The following is a 21,823-nucleotide window of genomic DNA, read 5'->3' as shown; positions in this document are numbered from 1 at the left end:
AAGTTTGATGCTTGTCACCTCCGGTAATATCGAATGACAGTGCATCTTTTTATAAACTCCAGAATCACCTTCTGTTATCTTCTGAGCTTCATTCACAGAGTAACTGTCATTTCAGACAAAGAGCTGGCTGCTAAGAGTCCTGATCCTGCTTTGCCCAGAAATGTATTACAGATTGTCAGCCCACAGTTATGATCTCCTTCCCACTCTGGATGAATAGCATGGGATACAATTTTAATTATAGATACTGGTAGAGTGTACACACAGCCCATACACACAACTATACTGGCCTTAATTTTATAATATATATATATATATATATGTGTGTGTGTGTGTGTGTGTGTGTGTGTATACACACATATACATATATACTCATATATAATATATATAATGATAGAATGTTATAATATAGTATTGAGGTTGTTTTAATAGATGTATACAGTTCTTATTATTAGAAATAAAGCTTCCTTATCTGTGACATGGAGACAATAGAAACTATTTCATGAAGTCGTTGTGAGGAATAAATGTATTATTAGTGACTATCAAGTGCTGAGAATGGCCCCAATGTGCAATAAACGTTAACTCTATAAATTGTTTCTTTTGCATTTACTTGATCTGTTACAGAATGACTCCTGGTTTAGGAATATCCATCATGAAAGTTTCTCTCAAATATCCTCTCTACTCCTAACATACCAGTACTTTATGTCCATTAATATCTCCCTTTCAGGTAATTAGTGTTTTCACGAGGAGGACATTTCGTATTGATTATAAGATACTTAGAGTATGTGGTGACCAACGTAAGTGAAAGTGCACATCCCTACAGGAAGAAGCCCAAGCTGTAATTCTGAACCTGTAAGTCAGTTTGCCATAGTATACAAGACCTCATTCCTATCCTCCCTACCTGGGTTGTGTATGAAGATGCATCCTGTATTCCCTAACATGTGTTATAAATGAATGATTCAGTGTTATTTTGCAGAATTCTGTCTTTGTGTCTAAATTCTAATTCTAGTTTGGGCATAAAAGTCCATGCTTGTGACAGTCGGGATTAGAAGTATTTCCCATTCATCAGTATGTATGTTCAGAGTTGGACCCATTAAGCTTTCTCCCAAATTTATGTGCTCAAAAGCAGAAAGTAACCAAAGGCATCTCATTCACTATTCGAGTAAAAATCGCTTCTAAAGAGTTTCCGGTGATTGTTGCATACTTATTTATTTGAAAGAACTTCCTACTGTAAACCGTGCTTAAGAGTTTTCAGCGTTTTCTCAAATATTGCTCCAAATGTATTTCACAGAGCCCTAGTGTTGCCAGATGTTCCTTTATACCATTTTAAAACTACATATACAAGCTGGGTATGATGGTGTACACCTTTAATCCTAGCACTTGGGAGGCGGAGGCAGGAGGATCTCTGTGAGTTTGAGAACAGCCTGGTCTACAGAGTGAATTCCCAGACAGCCAGGGCTACCTAGAGAAACCCTGTCTCAAAACAAACAAACAAACAAAACACTTGTTCACATTCCAAGGGTCTCTGAGAAGGATGAGGTGCACTGAGTTAGAAGTTAGAGTTTATTGAATTTTTATTGTGAAATATATCTGGGGCCTAATGTGCTTGTGTGGCCCTCTGAGAGGAATCACAGTGACTCACAGACTCCCCATCTCGCGCCACATCTAGTCTTCCCTGGAAGAGCTTTGGGAAGCTACTTTAGACTGTAATATATACATATCTGTATCTGTTGCCTGTCTCCATTTTCTCAATTCTGGACAGAACTGCCTTTTCTGCATTGAATTTTTAGATAAATTCACTTATTTGTACCTCTATAGGTAGGGAGTCCATCTAGCATGTTAAATCCAGTTTCTGGTTTAGCATCAGCTATTAGGAATTTTAGTTAAATTGATTTTGGATCTCCATCAACAGTGTTCTTCTGCCTTGAGAACACTGCTTGCTAACTCATAATTGAATCACATGTTAAAAAATATCTCAGAATCAAAACTCTATATAAAGTCATCAGTTTACCTACACACTGCTCCCGAACCAAAGGTTGAGAGGTTGAACTTACAGTGGTCCCATGAACTTTGATGACAAGATACCCTAAATAATCAATCAACACTGATGATCTGCATGTTCTCCAAAATAAACCAGAACAATAAGAAAATGCTTCTTAAAAACTGCGTTAACTGGAAACTGTCGAGTTTGGTATACCACTTTTTCAAAGTTTCTCATTCACGGCAAATACTGCTAGTTTTTTTTTTTAATTAAATAATTTTCAGGGGAACTAAACATGTTCCTAAATGTAATTCACTCTTCTTACAACAGCACCCCGCTCTCATTGAAAGTCTGAGACTTTGGGAGAAGAGACGATGGCTCGGCAGTTAAGAGCACCACCTGCTCTTTGGAGAGGGCCTGAGTTCACCTCACGACACCAGCAATTTCAGTACCAGGGGATCTCATGCCCTCTTCTGACTCCGTGGGTAACAGGCACCCATACAGTTCATACGCATACATGCAGGTAAAAACTCATAAACAGAAGACACAAATAAATAAATCTTTTAAAAACAAATTCTGAGACTTAGAATTTGAACGCAAGGTGCGATGTTTCAAATGTAGCCAGACTATTACCTGCATAAAGGCATTTATATGTCATTAAACTAAAGGGAAGATATTAAAGTAGTTAATCTTTATGACCTCCGTGCATCAAACTTCCCAAGTCTAAGCCTGTGGGGACACTGGAGCAGACAGGCTGCATGGTGATCACATTGGTTCCTGTTTCTCCTTGAGTATCGGAAGCAACAAATGTCAACCTATAAGATCATTGAGAAAGCTATCAGATGCTATTGTGATGAAATAGCCATGTATGTCTCTTAAGTTACCCAAAATGCTTGAAATGTATTGTTTAGAATAACCAGTTTGATAGTACATTCTCTAAGTAGCCAGACTTTTCTATTACAAATCAGAAACTTTCTGATATCTTCTCCTTTAAAAAAAAAAAAAAAACAACAAAAAAGCATTAAACTTATTTCCAAGGGTTTCAAAGCTACTAGCTAGGATCGGGCTTCAGGTTTCTGACACAAAACCCTTCATATAGCTTAAAGAATTTCCTTAGGCACGTCAGGAGCAACCAGATTTCGTGTTAACTATTAAATTACAGGCATTCAATTATGTTTTCCAAACATGTAGAGATCCTGAAGGCCCTTAGAAAATGCCCTTAGCCCTAAGCCTAGGCTGGCAAGTGAAACCTTCTACCTGTAACAGCAAAACAAAAGCCCGACCTTCCGATCCCAGCAGGCCACGCTGCAAAGAGGCACGCGGTGCATTGTGCAGCACGAATTCTTTGCAACAGTGGGAGACACTGCAGAACAAAACTACTATTACAAATGCTTCAAAAAGAACATTTTTTTTTTTTGGCGGCGATAGAGACTTTTGACGTTATTTATTAGGTTCAGAAATGCTTCACAAAGCCTAACAATGGTTCTGTGGAAACCAATACATCTGAGGCCCTTTCTGTTGTTCTGGGCAGGCATTGATTGGAAGATGGGCAGAGCTCGCAGAACAATTCCTTCTCAGCAGTGTGTGTGAGTATTCACCACCGGCTTCGAAAGAGTCTGTGAACAAGCCCTATGGAAATCCCGGTGTGGGCGCGGGGCCACTGAGGAGCAAGCCTTCATTAACTTCTTGGAAAATAAACGAGTAGAGGAGCCCACGAGCAGAGGCAGGGGCTCTTTGACTACACGGGAAGGGGAAGGGGAAGGGGAAAGGGAAGAGATAGCTGCCTTTGGCCTCCATTCGGCGTGATAAAGATGCTTGCAGGTTGTCTCCCGTGTTGTGGTGGCAACCGTGCCTCTTCCTAATGCACTTCCACACACAGCTAGAGAATCTGTTTGAGTTGGGGATCCTGAGGCTGACACTTTTTTCTGCTGCACAGTTTCGGAAGTCCTACAGCTGATCGGCTGAGAGGAGTTCTGACTGAGATTTCTGCAGAGGCCAATGGCGGTGAAAGGTCTCATCACAGGACCTGGAAGAAAAACAAACAAACAAACAAACAAACAAACAAACAAACAAAGAAAAAAAAAACAGAGCGACACTGGTACTCCAGCCTTTGGACAAGGATCCCAGAGCAGCTGGCATGGAGAGAGAGAAAAGAGAATCCCTGGGTACCCTGTGACATAATGCAAATGCCTAATTTTCCTTTGCTGGCACCTGACAAGGGATCCGGAGTGTTTCAAAGGAACCTGTTCGAATCTTCCAAGAGAACGCCGGAAGTGGAAGTGGGACGCCGTCTTCTAATTCTCAGAAGTTGGTAAAGAGAAAAGTTAGTGAGTCACGTTAGGTGTGCTAGAAAAGATCAATGGCCCCTCAGACTGACAACCAACGATCTGAAAACAAGTCGGAAAGTTAGTTCCTTGGTCAATCTTATTAGACATTGTAAAACCAGATGAAAATGAAAAGAAAAAGAAATTACCTTGAAGCCGAGTCTATCCCACAGCATCCTCTCCCACTGACATTAATATCAGGTTTAATTTTCTTCTTCGCTTGATCATATATTTACATTGTTATGTAGTCTATCTGCATTTTATGCTGATAGTATTACTTTTTTTTATTTGAGAAATTCTACACATTGACCACACACATGAGAAGTCTGTTCCTTCGTAATCTATTAAGATAATGTGCATGCTTTAAATCGTTCTCTGCAAGCCTCTATAGGCTTTCCAGTAACAAGAAAATCGCTAGGATGTTTGGAATGACCCCCAGAATTATTTTCGAAAATGTATAAAATTGGGATACATAATATCATCTCCCTAACATAGGATGGTGAACGGCCACTGTATCTCTAAGGAATTCAATTCAATTTCCACCACGTTGCTTTGTGCCCAGGAGGCACTGAGTGCTTTCCACTGTGCACTTAATAAACCTGACAGACAGACAAAGAACCCAAGAAGAGTTTAGCGAATCTTACTGAGCCAACATGAGAATTAGTCCTAAAAATTAAAGAAAAAAAAAAACGGATTATCATTTCCAAATGTCTAGTGCTGTGCAAAAACCTAATAGCACCCATTACTGTGGACTCCCAGCCCTCACAGATGAATCATTTAATTATTTACCATATTCAGTGCCTTAAAAAGTCTACTGAAGTTCTGGGGACGTAGCATAATAGGACACGACATGGGCAGAGTACACTGTCCTATCTCTTAAGCTGAAACAAACCAGGCATCCTTTCCTTCGGAACACTTCCGTAATCATGATGATGCATTTGGCAAGCAACAGGTTTAGGAGGAGAGCGCAGTCGAGCAAAATCCAGGCCATCGGAGCCCAGCCCCGGAACATGAGCTTGGCCCGTGCCTCGCTGTTGTCTCTGGGAACCTAGAGCTTTTACTAACTATGCCCCCTAACTGTTGATGAGATTAAATTTGTCCGTTTATTCATTGGCTAGCATATGAGAATCTGATAAGGTGCCCAACAACAATTCAAGACATGAGGGACACGGAAAAGGGCAGAGCAGCAACGTTTCTGCATGTAGGCAGCTTTATTCTGTTTGTGGGAAGGGAGGAAAGGTGAAGGATGCCAGCTCAAGAATAAGGAAATTTAGGAGTCCTAATTTGTCGATAAATCCAAAGAGAAAAATAAAGCAAGAACGGAGATTAGGAAAAAATCAAGTGGATCATTCTCCACTAAAAACTTGACCATGGAAAATTAAACTAATGAAGTATTTGAGGAAAGACAAGGGTTAAGCGTTGTGAACACAGGAAGGGCTGAAGGTAGGACTGTGGTTGTCCTGTCAACGTCTTAGCACAAGGGTGTTCTGACCTGGGGTCACAGTGAGAAGTGTGAATCATGAGGTCAGCCCTACAGTAACAGAACCCCCAGCAGCCCTCCAATCCTGTTTCTAAATCATGAGAATAACATTCTCTATCTCATAGAGGGATCATATAGATTAAAGCTGAAGGTGTGTGTTTACACTGGTACATTGCCTTACCCAGAGCCAGACTCAAAAGAAGTTAACCTGTTGGAGAGATGGCTCAGTTGACAAAACGCTTGCCTCACAAGCATTAGATCCCCAGAGCCATGTAAAAAACACCTGGTGTGAGAAACGGGTGTTTGCAGTCCCAGAGTTGGAGAGCAGAAGATCCCTGAGACTCTCTGGTCAGCCTGACTAACCAAGTGAGTGATATCCAGGCCACTGAATCCTGTCTCAAAAGGAGGCAGCCTCCTAAGGATAGGATATGAGACTGTCCTCTGGCCTTCACACACATATACACGAGCACATGCACATACACACACATGTGCACACATGCATGCACACACACAGACACACACACACACACATGGGTGCCTGTACATACATAAACATACACACATATACATTTTTTGAAAGGATTAACCAACTCAAATAATCTGTATCCCATTATTGGGTCCAGCAAACCAGAAATGAAAGAATCTCAAGACTCATTATCAGAGGACCATCATACAGAACCTGTCCTAGCATCTGGAGTGAAATCTTTCTCCTCCCACCCCCAAATTTTAAAAGCCCTCCATCACAAGAAAGCTATGTAATATCCATCCAGGCCTTCCTTCGACACAGTAGCTCCTACTGCTCTCTTTATGTTTCCTCTCCAGTTTGAAATCACAATCACAAACATCACCTGCATCATATAGTCTCTACTGTGCTTAGGAGACTTTTTTTTAATGGACCCTCTAATTACAAGCACTCTTCATAGCGCTACTTATCCTTGCCTTAGGGAGGAAGAGGCCAAGCTCAAGGAACATCCGTGGAACTGGGCTGTGGCTACAGAATTGACGTGAGAGAGAGAGCTAAGACTTGACCCAAGATTTTCAGTTCCAAAACTCCTTTCTTACATTCTTATATCTAGTCATTTAGTTTTTAAAAAACCTGTGTGTGTGCATGTTCCGTGTACGCTTGCGTGCATGCGTGCCTACCATATGTGTGCATGATCAAACCCACATGTGCGCAGGTGAACACAGACTTGGGCACACACCAGCATGTGTGTGGAGGTCAGAGGACAACTTCGGATTTAAGGTCTCACCTTTCACCTGGTTTGAGACGGCTTCAACACTGTGTGTGCCGGGGTGGCTTGACTATGGACTTCGAAGAATTCTCTTGTTTCCCCTAACTCCCGTTCTCACCGTTGAAGCTCTGGGATTATAGACATGTGCTATGTGCCCAGCTTACATGGGTTCTAGAGATTCGAGCTCAGGTCTTTCAAACACCTTAACCACTGAACTATTCTCCTACTGGGGCAGCTGAAGTTGAAACGCCTAATTTTCCCACGCATGACCCCATCCTATTAATTCACAGCTCCTTTATTTATAAAGCTGGAAGACTAGCTGCCTAGAGGCTGTGTCGGCTTTGTAAACAGACCTAAAACGCTCAGCCTAGAGTGTAGGCTAGCATGACGTCACTGCTGCTGTCCGGTGTAACACCTTAATTATCAATAACTTGTAATACTTGATATCACCTCGACTGTCATGCTTGTCAACAGGCAGTCTAAGTTATCTGATACAGCCCTTAGCACACTTCTAGAAAAGGGCTTCCCACTGATTCAATTGTTGTGGTTTGCCCAGCAGTTATCTGTATTTTGATGCTAATTCCACTGCCCCAAGGACAGCTGCCTAGTCAGTACTCAGGAATCTGGTGACTTCACCAGAACCACCTCTCCATTGAATTTGTAGAGTACTGGTGAGGGGCAGGTACAGGATAGAAGGAGGCCTGTCATTGGAGGAGAAGGAAGGATGGGTAGGAGAGAAGTTTGAAGGAAGAGGAGGAGACTAGGGAGAGAGGGGAGAAGCCGTGGCTGGACAAGATGGCAGGTGATGTTAAGATTCTGCTCTGTATATTTACAGGTTGTTATTAATGTTCTCAAGGGATGGATAGTACCGGGCATTGTATGTTTAAGTGGGCAATTATATCATACCAATTGGATCTAAGATTACTGTGTTGTGTGTTCTTTTATGTGAGGGTTTGAGTGTAGGAAAGTATGCGGCTGGGATGTGTTTCCGCCAAGATATCTAGCAGATATCTTGGGGCACCGCAGTGAGAACCTAGTGGGGTAAAAGACACCGTTTTTTATATTTTTACAACAACATTCAATAATCCGTTTATATCGGAGTTAAAACCCAGAAAGTGACAAGCTAAGACAAGGAAAGTTAGAAACTACAATGCATGCGATACCTACCAGAATCTCCCTTGGAGTTGCCCAAGGGATGGTTCTCAAGTGGTATATGTCTACCTGCAGCTTCCAGAGAAATGGTATTCACCGACTGTGATCTTTTAAGCAGTTTATTGGCAGCTTGCGTTTCCAGAAATGGGCTGATCCAGGTCTGCTTGGGCAGTCGTCTAGGTGGCTTCTGCATTTCATTAATAGTAAAGAAAAGATCGTCTTCCTCCATTTCACTGGACGGTGTCAGGGAAGGACAGGCTTCTCCACCAACTTCTTCGTCTAAAGAAACGGTGCTCGCAGGAGACTTGGGGATTGTGTACTGGTGAACGCAAAGTAGTCTTTTACCTGTCTTTGGACTATGGGTCCCTATAGATCCTGTAAAAGGGAAATACATTAGTTTGAAAGAATCACTTCGAAATCATCTTCTAGATTAGTGGAAGAGATGATGGATCCAGCTAGAGAAGGATTTGGGTTTCAAAACTGAGCAAGTGTAAATGACCATAAGAGAAACTGGGGTATCTATATGGGAAGAAAAAAAAAACCTGGGAAGAATTGGAAAGAAATATAAAGGGCTGTGAATACTTTTAAGTCTAGGGTATAGAGTAAATACCATGTAAGTTCTGAATATAGTAGTCACTTACTCCTTGCAAGCGTCATAGCCAGCTGAGAGTATCATTATTTCCATTTTGTAGTCAGAACGCTGGCTCAAAGCCTATAAGGGTCACACACACGCACTGTGTTGAAGCTCTGATTTGCAACACCTATACCTTATACCTTCAATATCTGCGCGTGCGATCTCAGTATGGAATACAGTTTTTAAAAAATATAATTAAAGACCAAGTCCTGCTGAATGGGGTTCATTTTGTTTATCAATATTAGAAAGCTGAGACACATGTGAGCATGTACCTCATGGAGGAAGAGACATAGATGAAGCCCTGAAAAGATGGGGACAATGATTAGGAGCGATAGATAGATAGATAGATAGATAGATAGATAGATAGATAGATAGATAGATAGATAGATAGATAGATAATACATACATACATACATACATACATACATACATACATACATAGCACATTGGTAATTCCAATGTCATGGAATCAAAGATAAGTGGGTCTCTGTAGCTTAGTGGTCAGTCATTCTAGGCTGCTTGACAAGTTCCAGGGCAAGGAGAGAGTAAATGTAAGTCTCCAACAGTCAAAGGTAGGCATGGATACAGCTTGGGCAATGTCAACTTTCCTTGTCACAGACAATGGTGCCTTGGAACTAGGGAAAAGATGGCTTAAAGAGATAGAAGCAACTCTTTTTTGATATCTTAGCCAAAAGTAGTGAGCAAGTTATAGATGGAGAATCAGAAAAAAGAAGAATAAGTCTCTGAAGTCTGCAACCAGATGGATAGTATAAGGTTGTGTGTATGTATGTGAGTGTCTGTGTAGGTATGTGTAGTGTGTGTATGCATGTGTGGTGTGTGTAAATGTGTGTGCCTGTGTCTGAGTGGGTGTGTGTAGTGTGTCTGTATGTGTGTGTGTTTGTGTGTCAATGAGTGTGTGTATACTGTGTGTGTATCATTGTACATGTGAGAGTATGTGCGATGTATTTTTATGAATGTGTGTAGTACATGTGCATATTTGCGTGCGAGTCTGTGCATGTACGTGTGTTTATGTCTGTGTGTAAGACTCCATGTGTGACTGTGTGTGCATGTCTACATGTGTCTATACGTGAAGTATTTGCGTGCATGTGTGAAAGTATGTGTGTGCGTGTGTGTGTGTGTGTGTGTGTGTGGGTGTGTGTGTGTGCGCGCGTGCGCGCGTGTATTTAGGATTATGTATAAAAAGCAATTGAAATCTTTTTAGGGTTGAGAGGTGTTGGGAGGAGTATGAGAATGGACAAAGCTTATTTGTTTGTATCTAGTTACCAAATCCAAGCTTCTTGTGATTCTGTTTTGTGTAAGTAAAAACATAAATGTTGGCTTATTTTTAAGATATTATTCTTAGAATACTAGTAAAAGTCAGTGAAAGTGCCACACCTTGGAGCTAGGCATGAATCATAGCATCCTGAAATTCACGGCTCGGGAGTCTGGAAATTTCTCTTTAGTTTTACACAGCCTCGGTTTCTCATTTATAAAGTATGGAGAATTGCACCTACCTTTTAAGACTATAATGAAGAATGAGGTTAAATAGTGTTCATAATGAAGTATAACTGGCATGTAGAAACAAATATTAAATATCAATATTATTACATAGAAAAATTGATGTTATATGAAAGAATAACAAAAATATAAAAATGTAAAGCACACAATGAAAACAATGGAACTTGAAGAAAATAAACAAAAACCAACAGTTCAAATGCTAGAATATTTATGAAGCTTTAATTAGACAAAATTAAATTAAGAGTTAAAATAGTTTAGTACTCCTACTGCAGATATATTTAATGAAATCTCATATAACAGTGACATAAAGTGAAACTTTCAATGGGGAGGTAGTAAAGAGAAAGAGAAATTTCCAGGCTTCAGAATCTCCTTGGATTGGGTGTTAAGCAGTGTAGTTTTAAGAACTGAAGGGGATCCTGCAGAAAGCCATTGAACCAGTGATAGTATGACCAAATGGCCTAATTATTTATGCAGTCAATTGTATCCTTTAGAAGATGCCCTGAACTTGAGTAGCTGTGAATCTGCCCTTATGTGAAAATAAGTATTTACAGTGAAAGTAAAGTTGAAGTCACTGGGATGACCTTCTGTTCAACGTGACGAGTGTCTTTATGAGGAGAGTGATGGAGACAGAGATAGAGAGGAACACCAGGGATATGAGAGATGAAGAGAAGCTCCAACTAACGAAGGAATGCCAAAAATTGCTCCCGAAAGCTAAACAAGCATTGACTAAATTCTCCCTCAGAAAGTGCAGGCAACACTATTTGAGCCTTGCTCTCCAGAGTGAGAAAATAAAGTCTCTTGCTTTAACCTGCCCAGTTTGTGATAATTTGCCACAATATCCACAAAACTATTACACACATTATAGCTCAAGTTTGCACACATTATCATAAAGTAATTACCATCAAAACTCTTCCACCCAAAATCTAAGTGTTTGGATTTTGGAGATGGAAAAGAGAAGAATTCCCAACTAACTGTGGAAGGGGAAGCTCTGGATTGGATGACTTGAGTTCTACCATGTAGAGGAGTTGGGCCAGAGTACCAGTCGTAAACTCTGTGTGTTGAATCACAAGTGACCAAGAGGATACTGATCATGCTAACCGCCACATTCTGCCAAAACAACTGTGCACACTGAGAGATAATCATAGAAAATACTCTGGAATCCCACTCAAGTGTGGTTATTCTTAGGCTATCTGTTCTATTTGAAGGGATCGGAGATCTTCCAATACTTTTATTGCCAAGAAGAAATGTAGAGTTAAAAGTTTTTAAGAATGTTAAAAACTTCTGATTTTTAAATATTGACAATTTTTAGTATTCTAATTATGTAGTGTGGAATACACATGACACAAGTACTCTCTGAAAAAGCACAAGCCACCAGTTATCGTTTGTCACATAGTCAGACCTACAAGTGGCACAATCCCTTGCTTCCTCCTATAACCTCTTTACCTTAGAACAGGATCTTTTAAATATTCGTATTGGATCTATGAAGATGCACTTGTAATCTTGGTCACAGAAAGTCTTAGATCTAGGTATCTGGTCTACCTCCATCACATTAAATTGACTCTCTGACATTCATTTTCATTGCTTTGTAATTTCATCTTAAACTCCAAAGTTTTACGTGGTAGACTAAAAAGTTTAAGCTTTTCAAAAGGCAGAGAAACACTTAGAATCTTTCTGAAGTGGAAACTTCTGGTTTCTTTGGCAAGTCGGTGGTATACAAATGATGTTTTGCTGGGGCACATGGGTGAAAGGGTGTGCTAAAGCAGTCACATGAGTGAATGTTTTCCTGAAGCAGACACAAGTGAACAGATGTTTTGCTATAGCGGACGTGTGAAAGGATGCATGATGTTCAGAAGGACTAAAAATATGACCCCCACAGACAGTGGGAGTTCAAACGCTGGTTTGCTGTGCTCGCCTCACTGTTCCTCACTAAGGGCATGTATTGGTCTGTTTGCTGTTCCTCACTAAGGGCATGTATTGGTCTGTCTTACATTCTATTGCTGAGCTCCACTTGTGGTGATGCCATGGAGAGAAACTCACCAAAGGACTGTTCCTGATATTCCTGCTGCTTCTCGCCACTTCTGAAGCCTCCCACTGGTTGGGCAAGCCTGGTGGTTTCTTCAGGATTGAAGTGCCTTGGCTGATTTGTGTGTGGTGATTGACAAGAAGACTGGACTGCAGCTGTTGATTCGAATTTGGTGTTTGCTCCTGGACTGGACTGCTGATCTCCTGCATGAAGATTGGATACCCCCACCTACCTCCCCTGTGTCCTAACTTTTTCTCTTCCAATACCTCTGGTGGGTGGTGGGTGAACATTTATTAAAGTAGGTTGGAAAAAAATTATGCATACATCTTTCAAACTTGTAGCTTCCGGTCTCTTGGTCCCAAAGGAAAATGAATACCACTATAACCTATGGTATCAATCCATCCGTGTTTTATTGTTCAAATATAGTAGATAGGATGGGAGGTCTGAAGAACTTCAAATACGCTGAATTTCCATCCACATATAAGACATTAGGGATAAAGATAATTTAAATGTTACCTGAGACTATTCATCTTCAACTTCCAACTGTGTAAATATTTTGAAGGTCTAAATTTTTACACCATTACATCAAACATCACACTAAGAAGAGCAATTAACTTGGAATTTTGTAACATATTAGGCATTCTGTATACAGTAAACAATAAAAGCAGTATGAATGACATTAAAATGGTCATTGTGGTTATTAATTTAGTTGTTTAATCAATATTTTTAAGCATCTGCTATGGATTAGATACTACTCCAATGATGAACATTTATACAGGCCAATATAAGCAATTATTTTAAGACAAAATCTATCAGTTGATTTATACTAGAATAAACTTGGGTCTTTCAAACTAGATCTTTTCATTTCACAGATTCTTGAATCTGTTTCTAGCATCAACATTGATACCATGGCCACTTCACCTGGACTAATAGAACTACTGGTTATCCTTGGTCTTAAATAGAGAGAGCAACTTCTCAAAATTCTTCTGCAATCTTCAATGGCTTTTAATATTTTTTCTTAATTTTCCTTCCTAGCTAGTAACAAAATTTAAGCTCGATTCCAGAGCTAGTGACACAAAATCCAGCATTTCTTGGTAGGCTACACTCCTAAATCCAATTCAGTCTTTCCCAGACTTGGCTGCATATTAGACAATATATATTAGACAACAACATATTAGACATGCCTCTTAAAAATAGGGTTCATGTCCTACCACTGGCAAACCCAGTGGGAGGGACCCAAGTATCTGTGCTGTGAGGCCCCTTTGTAATTAAATCTTATTGTTAGTGTAGAGAGTCCTTGATCTGTGTAAATTATATGGGTTTCCAAAGACTATTCAGCAATATGATCATAAAAAATGAGCTGAAAAGTCAGTAACATCTTTCTTTTCAAATCTTTCTGCATCCAGATACCATATCAGAATCCAGCATATATACTCCTTATAACTTGTGTTACATTTTGCATGTTTTCATACTAATACTCTCACTTGAGCCTCACTAAACCTCTCTGGCTTACTAATTTTTCTAAGAAACTGAACCTGAGAAAAAAATAATCATCTTGACCATATGACTAGCTGAGCTGAAAGCAGGACCCAGGTAGTTTTGTTTTGCTACTTCACAATCCACATAGTGGTACCCAAGGATACACATGACTGCAATACCCCGGGCTCAATGACATACCTATGACAGCTAACAAATACTGGGCACTGACCACAAGTTAGCCCATGACCTACTAGCCAAGTCTAGCCTATGAAATGCTGCAGGCACAATGTCTAACATGGGGAATCAAAAATCATCATTTCCAAATGGTGGCCAGTGAATAATGGGCAGAACCAGGACATGAATCTATGCACTCCTTATATGAGATCCCCCTTAGAACCATGCTTGCAGGCTCCTGGTATAGGAACCTATAGATTATAGATACTTGTGTTTTGTTAGTAGTAGTGGTGGCGTACTGAAATTGTTCAAGTCATTTTACCTCACAAGGAACTCAGTCTGTTATTTTGCATCATAGATCTTCTATCTGCTACTAAATTCATTTTAAATAATGTCCGACAGGAATTTAAAGGAAGAACAAAATAAGCTTAAAATCTGCAAGCATTTTACCAAAGCGACTTTTTATTTTCTTTGAGTTGCAAAGCCATGGTAGATGCTGGTATATTCTTTTGGGGAGGTTTTCTTACTTAAGTTCTCCCTGATTTGGTTCTCCAATCCACAACCTGGAAATTATTATGTCACCTACCTTAGGTACACATCAATTACTAATAAAATAAGACTGAGAGCAGAACCAGGCAATAAGAAGTATGTATCTTAGCTGTTCTTGCTGGGTTTGTTTGTTTGTTTGTTTAAATGCCATGTCTGAAAGGCTTCGAAGAGGGCTCAGTCCATTAAGTGGTTGCCACATAAGCATGAGGGCCTGAGTCCCAGTCTCCAAGACGCAAGTATAGAAGCTGTCACATGTACTGAAGAGGCAGAGACCAGAGGATCTCTGGAATTTGCCGGCCCACGAGCCTATTGCTATCCAGATTCAGAAAAGACCTTGCCTCAAAAATACAGTTAAGAATTTGGAGAAAGACACCCAATGCCAAGCTCTGACCTCCAAATTCATGCATACACATGTGCACACAAATGAACATGTACACAACATACACACATACATACCATATACATGTACATGCAAATGAACACATGCACAATACACACACACACACGCACTCCTCTCTCTCTCTCTTTCTCTCTCTCTCTATATATATGTATATATATAATTCATGTATATATATACATAATATATATTATATATTCAAAATACACATTCAAAGAATCCAGAAATGCATTTTATACACTCCTTCATTCAAAAATGCTCGTTAAAAACCTACTATGTGCCTTACCTTATACTTGGTGTGAGAGAGTAATATAAATGTGATCCCCACTCTCGTGAAGATTATAATTACTGTATATGATGGGTAAGAAAAACAGCACCACTAAATAATTACAGAGAGTAGTACTAAGGAAGAACAAGAGAGTTGAGAGAAAGATTCCTGAGTGGCATTTCATCTCAAAAGACCAGGAGTCTGAAAGACACTTCACTCTGAAGTGAAGGATACCATCCTGACCATTGAAAGGACGCAGAGATATAGTAACCTGAGGAGCTGAGGAGGAGCCTCGAGGTTTACAGCAGGTGTTAAAATGGCAGACAACGGACCGTGCATCTAAAAGAATGCCAAGCAAGATTAATGCAAAGCTTAGCCTGAAATTACACACCTAAGGCCATCATTCTCAAACTGCGAAAAGACAAACACAGAGTCTTTTTAAAAACGTGTAAATGTGTGTGTGTGTGTGTGTGTGTGTGTGTGTGTGCACATGCGTGCATGCCTGTTCATGCAGGTGCATGTGTCTATGTGTATACGTTTGTATGTATAGACCAGATGTCAACTTCAGGTGTCATTCCTAAGGTACCATCTACCTTGCTTGTTTGTGGGGTTGTTTGGTTGGTTTGTTGGTTGGTTTGGTTTCTTTTCTTTTTTCTGACAAGGTCTCTCACTGCCTTGGGTAACTTGGGGAATTAGTTAAGCTGACTGGACAAAGAGTCTCAGAGATCTGTTATAACTGCCCTGCCTTCCCACTACTGGAATTACCAGGGCAGCCACTGCACCCAGAATTTTTATGTGGATACTGAGTATCAAACCCAGGTCTTCATTGCTTACACATCGGGCACTTCACACGCTGAGCCAGTTCCCGGCCCTAAAGAGAAAATGTTGAAAGAAACCAAGGAAGAGAAAAATGCTATCTTAAAGGAGAGCCAGGAAAAGAAATCACAGAGAGGGACGTCTGATACGCTATAGTGAGAATATTTAATAAGAATCTGTTTTGATAGATGCTGAGAAAGCATTTGACAAAATTCAACACCCCTTCATGATAAAAGTCCTGGAAAGAATAGGAATTCAAGGCCCATACCTAAACATAGTAAAAGCCATATACAGCAAACCAGTTGCTAACATTAAACTAAAGGGAGAGAAACTTGAAGCAATCCCACTAAAATCAGGGACTAGACAAGGCTGCCCACTCTCTCCCTACTTATTCAATATAGTTCTTGAAGTTCTAGCCAGAGCAATCAGACAACAAAAGGAGATCAAGGGGATACAGATCGGAAAAGAAGAGGTCAAAATATCACTATTTGCAGATGACATGATAGTATATTTAAGTGATCCCAAAAGTTCCACCAGAGAACTACTAAAGCTGATAAACAACTTCAGCAAAGTGGCTGGGTATAAAATTAACTCAAATAAATCAGTTGCCTTCCTCTATACAAAGGAGAAACAAGCCGAGAAAGAAATTAGGGAAATGACACCCTTCATAATAGACCCAAATAATATAAAGTACCTCGGTGTGACTTTAACCAAGCAAGTAAAAGATCTGTACAATAAGAACTTCAAGACACTGAGGAAAGAAATTGAAGAAGACCTCAGAAGATGGAAAGATCTCCCATGCTCATGGATTGGCAGGATTAATATAGTAAAAATGGCCATTTTACCAAAAGCAATCTACAGATTCAATGCAATCCCCATCAAAATACCAATCCAATTCTTCAAAGAGTTAGACAGAACAATTTGCAAATTCATCTGGAATAACAAAAAACCCAGGATAGCTAAAGCTATCCTCAACAATAAAAGGACTTCAGGGGGAATCACTATCCCTGAACTCAAGCAGTATTACAGAGCAATAGTGATAAAAACTGCATGGTATTGGTACAGAGACAGACAGATAGACCAATGGAATAGAATTGAAGACCCAGAAATGAACCCACACACCTATGGTCACTTGATTTTTGACAAAGGAGCCAAAACCATCAAATGGAAAAAAGATAGCATTTTCAGCAAATGGTGCTGGTTCAACTGGAGGGTAACATGTAGAAGAATGCAGATCGATCCATCCTTATCACCCTGTACAAAGCTTAAGTCCAAGTGGATCAAGGACCTCCACATCAAACCAGACACACTCAAACTAATAGAAGAAAAACTAGGGAAGCATCTGGAACACATGGGCACTGGAAAAAATTTCCTGAACAAAACACCAATGGCTTATGCTCTAAGATCAAGAATCAACAAATGGGATCTCATAAAACTGCAAAGCTTCTGTAAGGCAAAGGACACTGTGGTTAGGACAAAACGGCAACCAACAGATTGGGAAAAGATCTTTACCAATCCTACAACAGATAGAGGCCTTATATCCAAAATATACAAAGAACTCAAGAAGTTAGACCGCAGGGAGACAAATAACCCTATTAAAAATGGGGTTCAGAGCTAAACAAAGAATTCACAGCTGAGGAATGCCGAATGGCTGAGAAACACCTAAAGAAATGTTCAACATCTTTAGTCATAAGGGAAATGCAAATCAAAACAACCCTGAGATTTCACCTCACACCAGTGAGAATGGCTAAGATCAAAAACTCAGGTGACAGCAGATGCTGTTGAGGATGCGGAGAAAGAGGAACACTCCTCCATTGTTGGTGGGATTGCAGACTGGTACAACCATTCTGGAAATCAGTCTGGAGGTTCCTCAGAAAATTGGACATTGAACTGCCTGAGGATCCAGCTATACCTCTTTTGGGCATATACCCAAAAGATGCCCCAACATATAAAAAAGACACGTGCTCCACTATGTTCATCGCAGCCTTATTTATAATAGCCAGAAGCTGGAGAGAACCCAGATGCCCTTCAACAGAGGAATGGATACAGAAAATGTGGTACATCTACACAATGGAATATTACTCAGCTATCAAAAACAACAGCTTTATGAAATTCGTAGGCAAATGGTTGGAACTGGAAAATATCATTCTGAGTGAGCTAACCCAATCACAGAAAGACATACATGGTATGCATTCATTGATAAGTGGCTATTAGCCCAAATGCTTGAATTACCCTAGATGCCTAGAACAAATGAAACTCAAGACGGATGATCAAAATGTGAATGTTTCACGCCTTCTTTAAAAGGGGAACAAGAATACCCTTGGCAGGGAAGAGAGAGGCAAAGATTAAAACAGAGACTGAAGTAACACCCATTCAGAGCTTGCCCCACATGTGGCCCATACATATACAGCCACCCAATTAGACAAGATGGATGAAGCAAAGAAGTGCAGACCGACAGGAGCCGGATGTAGATCGCTCCTGAGAGACACAGCCAGAATACAGCAAATACAGAGGCGAATGCCAGCAGCAAACCACTGAACTGAGAATAGAACCCCCGTTGAAGGAATCAGAGAAAGAACTGGAAGAGCTTGAAGGGGCTGGAGACCCCATATGTAGAACAATGCCAAGCAACCAGAGCTTCCAGGGACTAAGCCACTACCTAAAGACTATACATGGACTGACCCTGGACTCTGACCTCATAGGTAGCAATGAATATCCTAGTAAGAGCACCAGTGGAAGGGGAAGCCCTGGGTCCTGCTAAGACTGAACCCCCAGTGAACTAGACTGTTGGGGGGAGGGTGGCAATGGGGGGAGGGTTGGGAGGGGAATACCCATAAGGAAGGGGAGGGGGGAGGGGGATTTTTGCCTGGAAACCAGGAAAGGGAATAACACTCGAAATGTATATAAGAAATACTCAAGTTAATAAAAAAAAAAAGAATCTGTTTCGAAAGTCACCACAAGAATAGATTTGTGCTCACATCATGAAAATAGAAAAAAATTATATAAGGTAATTAGCTTGATTGAGCTGGTCCATAATTATACATATTTCAAAGTACTGTTTATAAATAATAAACAGTATTCTCATTTGTTAATTAAAATTACATTAAATTCACAGCAGAAATCAGAAGTCACATAATTAAGAAGGCAAAATAAAATATTCAAAGTGTTGAAAGACAAAAGTAAACACACAGTTCCATATCTAGAAAAATATATCCTTTAACATTAAAAGAATAAATTCAGAATTTCTGAGAACAGCAGTGGTCACAAAGCATTGATAGGATTCTTTCCCAATGGCACTGTCCTGCTAGAAATTTTAAAGGAAATTATTTAGAGAGAAGAAGGGTATAAATCATAAACTCAGATCTCATGGAGAAAGGCAGAACTTGAAGAAAAGATGAGCATGATTATGTCTTTTTCTTCTTGTTAGTTGACCTGACAGTTAACTTCTGAAACAAAACATAAGTCCCAGTGTCAATCCAAAATGGCTTCCTTTCCCATGACTCCTTTCTCTGATTTACCGTTATTGAATTAGTTAACTCATAATATCCGTGGTTGCTCCTAAGTTTAATCTCCTCACAAGAGTGAAAGTTTGGTGAGGGCATGTACCAACTCCTCATTATATGCCTGGCATTTACTTGGCACTCGGAAAGAAAAACAAGGAAATGAGCAGCTCATCTCTTAGATGAGCACTCGCCAGTTTGAAGATTACCACCCTCCATGTTCACCTCATCAGACCCCACTTCCTCTTCCTGGGTGTTGCCTGAGTAAGACCATATCATCTCTTAGGGACAGGTCCTCATCCCTCCGTTCATCGCCACCACCACACAAGCTCTAGTAACCATGGTGCCTGATCTCAAGCAAGGAAATCCAGCAAGGGTTGTCATCAAAACATACGTGAAGAATTTAAGGACCATGCTGAGGTTCATGAGACAGTCCCTGATGTCGGCCATGAGTGTGAGCGAATGGAGTAGCCACAAACAAGGCAGCCATTTGTCATGACTCAGACACACTGCTGTTTACAAAGGTGACAATGTCTGCCTTTAAGGGGGAAAGTTGTACCTTCTCTTAATATCATTGGACCACAAGACTCTCCTGTAGAGTCATGAAGTTAGCCTCTCCACACCCGAAGGAAACATCAGGCCCTCCCCACCTTGGTCACACTCTTTTGATTCTACCTCTTCCCACAATGCCAAGGGACCTGTTAAGCCACAGAGAACTCTCAGCCCAGTGCAGATCCATATAAACTGTTTCATTCCTGAACTTACAAATGTGTTTCACCACGAAATGCAATTTAAAGAGCAGTAGCCTGGGCTGGACAATGGGGGCAACAATGTCTTTAATTCCAGTCCACAGGAGTAAGAGGCAAGCAGGTTTCTGTGTTTGAAGTCAGCCTGGTCTACAGAGGAAGTTCAGACCATCCAAAGGCTACCTGGTGAGACGTTTCAAAACCAAAACATCAGCCAAAAGCACATTGGCTGAATAGCCTGAGCATTTGATTACAGGGTTCATTATTTTTTCCGAGTAAGACGCAAGTCTTTTCACAGTTGCTCCCCCATCTGTACAAGAATTAAGATGATCACTAAAATATTCCCTACCCATCCCCAAAAGTCTGTGAGCTTCCAAATGAGGTGTGTTAAAAAAAAAAAAAACCTATACTTTAAAAAAATCTAATTACAAACATATGTTTACATGTTGAGACACTATGCTATCATTTTACATGTCAAAAGTAGCCAAACGTACAGGCTGGGTAAATGAATTGCTAAATAAAGCGCTTGCTATGTGCATTGGTTTGAGTAGGTTTGGCCCCCATAGACTCATGTGTTTGAATGCTCGGCTCACAGGGAGTGATACTATTAGGAGGTGTGGCCTTGTTGGAATAGGTGTGGCCTGATTGGAGAGAGTGTGTCAGTGCGGTGGTAGGCTTTGCCAGTCTTCTGTCTGCCTTCCAATCAAAATATAGAACTCTCAGCTCCTCTTAGGCCATGCCTACCTGGATGCTGCCCTGCTCCCACTTGGTGATAATGGACTGAACCTCTGACCCTATAAGGCAGCCCTGATTGAATGTTGTCCTTTATAAGAGTTGCTTTGGTCATGGAGTCTGATCACAGCAGTAAAACCCTAAGACACTATGCAAGCATGAGGACCCGAGTTTATACCTCTAGCAGACATGTAAAACACCAGGCTTGGTGTGCCTATAAGTCAAGCACTGAAGGGAGAGACATGTGAGTCCCGGGGCTCACTGGCCAGCAGGAACAGTGAACTCCAGAGTTTCAGTGCCTAAACATATAGTGGAGACATAATTAAGGAGAACAGCCCAACATCAGCCTCTGGACTCCTCATGTTCCCTCTTGGGTGAGTTTATCAACTTAGGGACACACACACACACACACACACACACACACACACACACCCCACATCAAAAAAGGAAAAAGGTGATCTCATATATCACAACTTTCAAAAATAATAATGCCAGACTCACCTTATCCCATCACATGGAAATCATTCATTCTCTTATGAGCGTTATGAGCATAAAAATGGAGTCATTTTACTTTGATTGTTTTAACAATATTATAGGCAAGACTACTATGAAAATACTCATGTACGTTCTCTACATCTCCAGGAGTGAAGAGTAAACACAGTCATCTCCCCTCCTATTAAATCTGGCGCCAGCATGGTCTGCACGTGTATAATTATGGGCTGACTTCTGATCTCTCCTCTCTCTCCTGGGGAAAGTTAGCGGGAGCATAGTGACTGAGTCCAGCAGAACAAAGCAGGGAGAATGGTTAGGTGATCCAAAGC

The 21,823-nt window shown here is 40.6% G+C and overlaps 1 protein-coding gene across 18 annotated transcripts in view; it reads right to left on the bottom strand.

The window, feature by feature from the left end:
• Nucleotides 1-3,407: 3,407 nt before the first annotated feature.
• The window catches only part of C7h12orf42 (similar to human chromosome 12 open reading frame 42), a 189,532-nt gene continuing 171,116 nt past the window's right edge, over nt 3,408-21,823 (bottom strand). For all 18 annotated transcript variants that reach the window (XM_087558989.1, XM_087558991.1, XM_087558992.1 and 15 more), the window contains 2 exons: nt 8,182-8,541; nt 3,408-4,004 (listed from right to left, as the gene is read on the bottom strand). In XM_087558989.1, the coding sequence (XP_087415115.1) occupies nt 3,553-4,004; nt 8,182-8,541 (812 nt within the window). In that variant the 3' untranslated portion in view covers nt 3,408-3,552. The remainder of the gene's footprint in view (nt 4,005-8,181; nt 8,542-21,823) is intronic.

Source organism: Rattus norvegicus, chromosome 7, assembly GCF_021556685.1.
Source record: "Rattus norvegicus strain SHRSP/BbbUtx chromosome 7, alternate assembly SHRSP_T2T, whole genome shotgun sequence".
NCBI lineage: Eukaryota > Metazoa > Chordata > Mammalia > Rodentia > Muridae > Rattus > Rattus norvegicus.
This window is presented reverse-complemented; position numbering and strand designations above follow the sequence as displayed.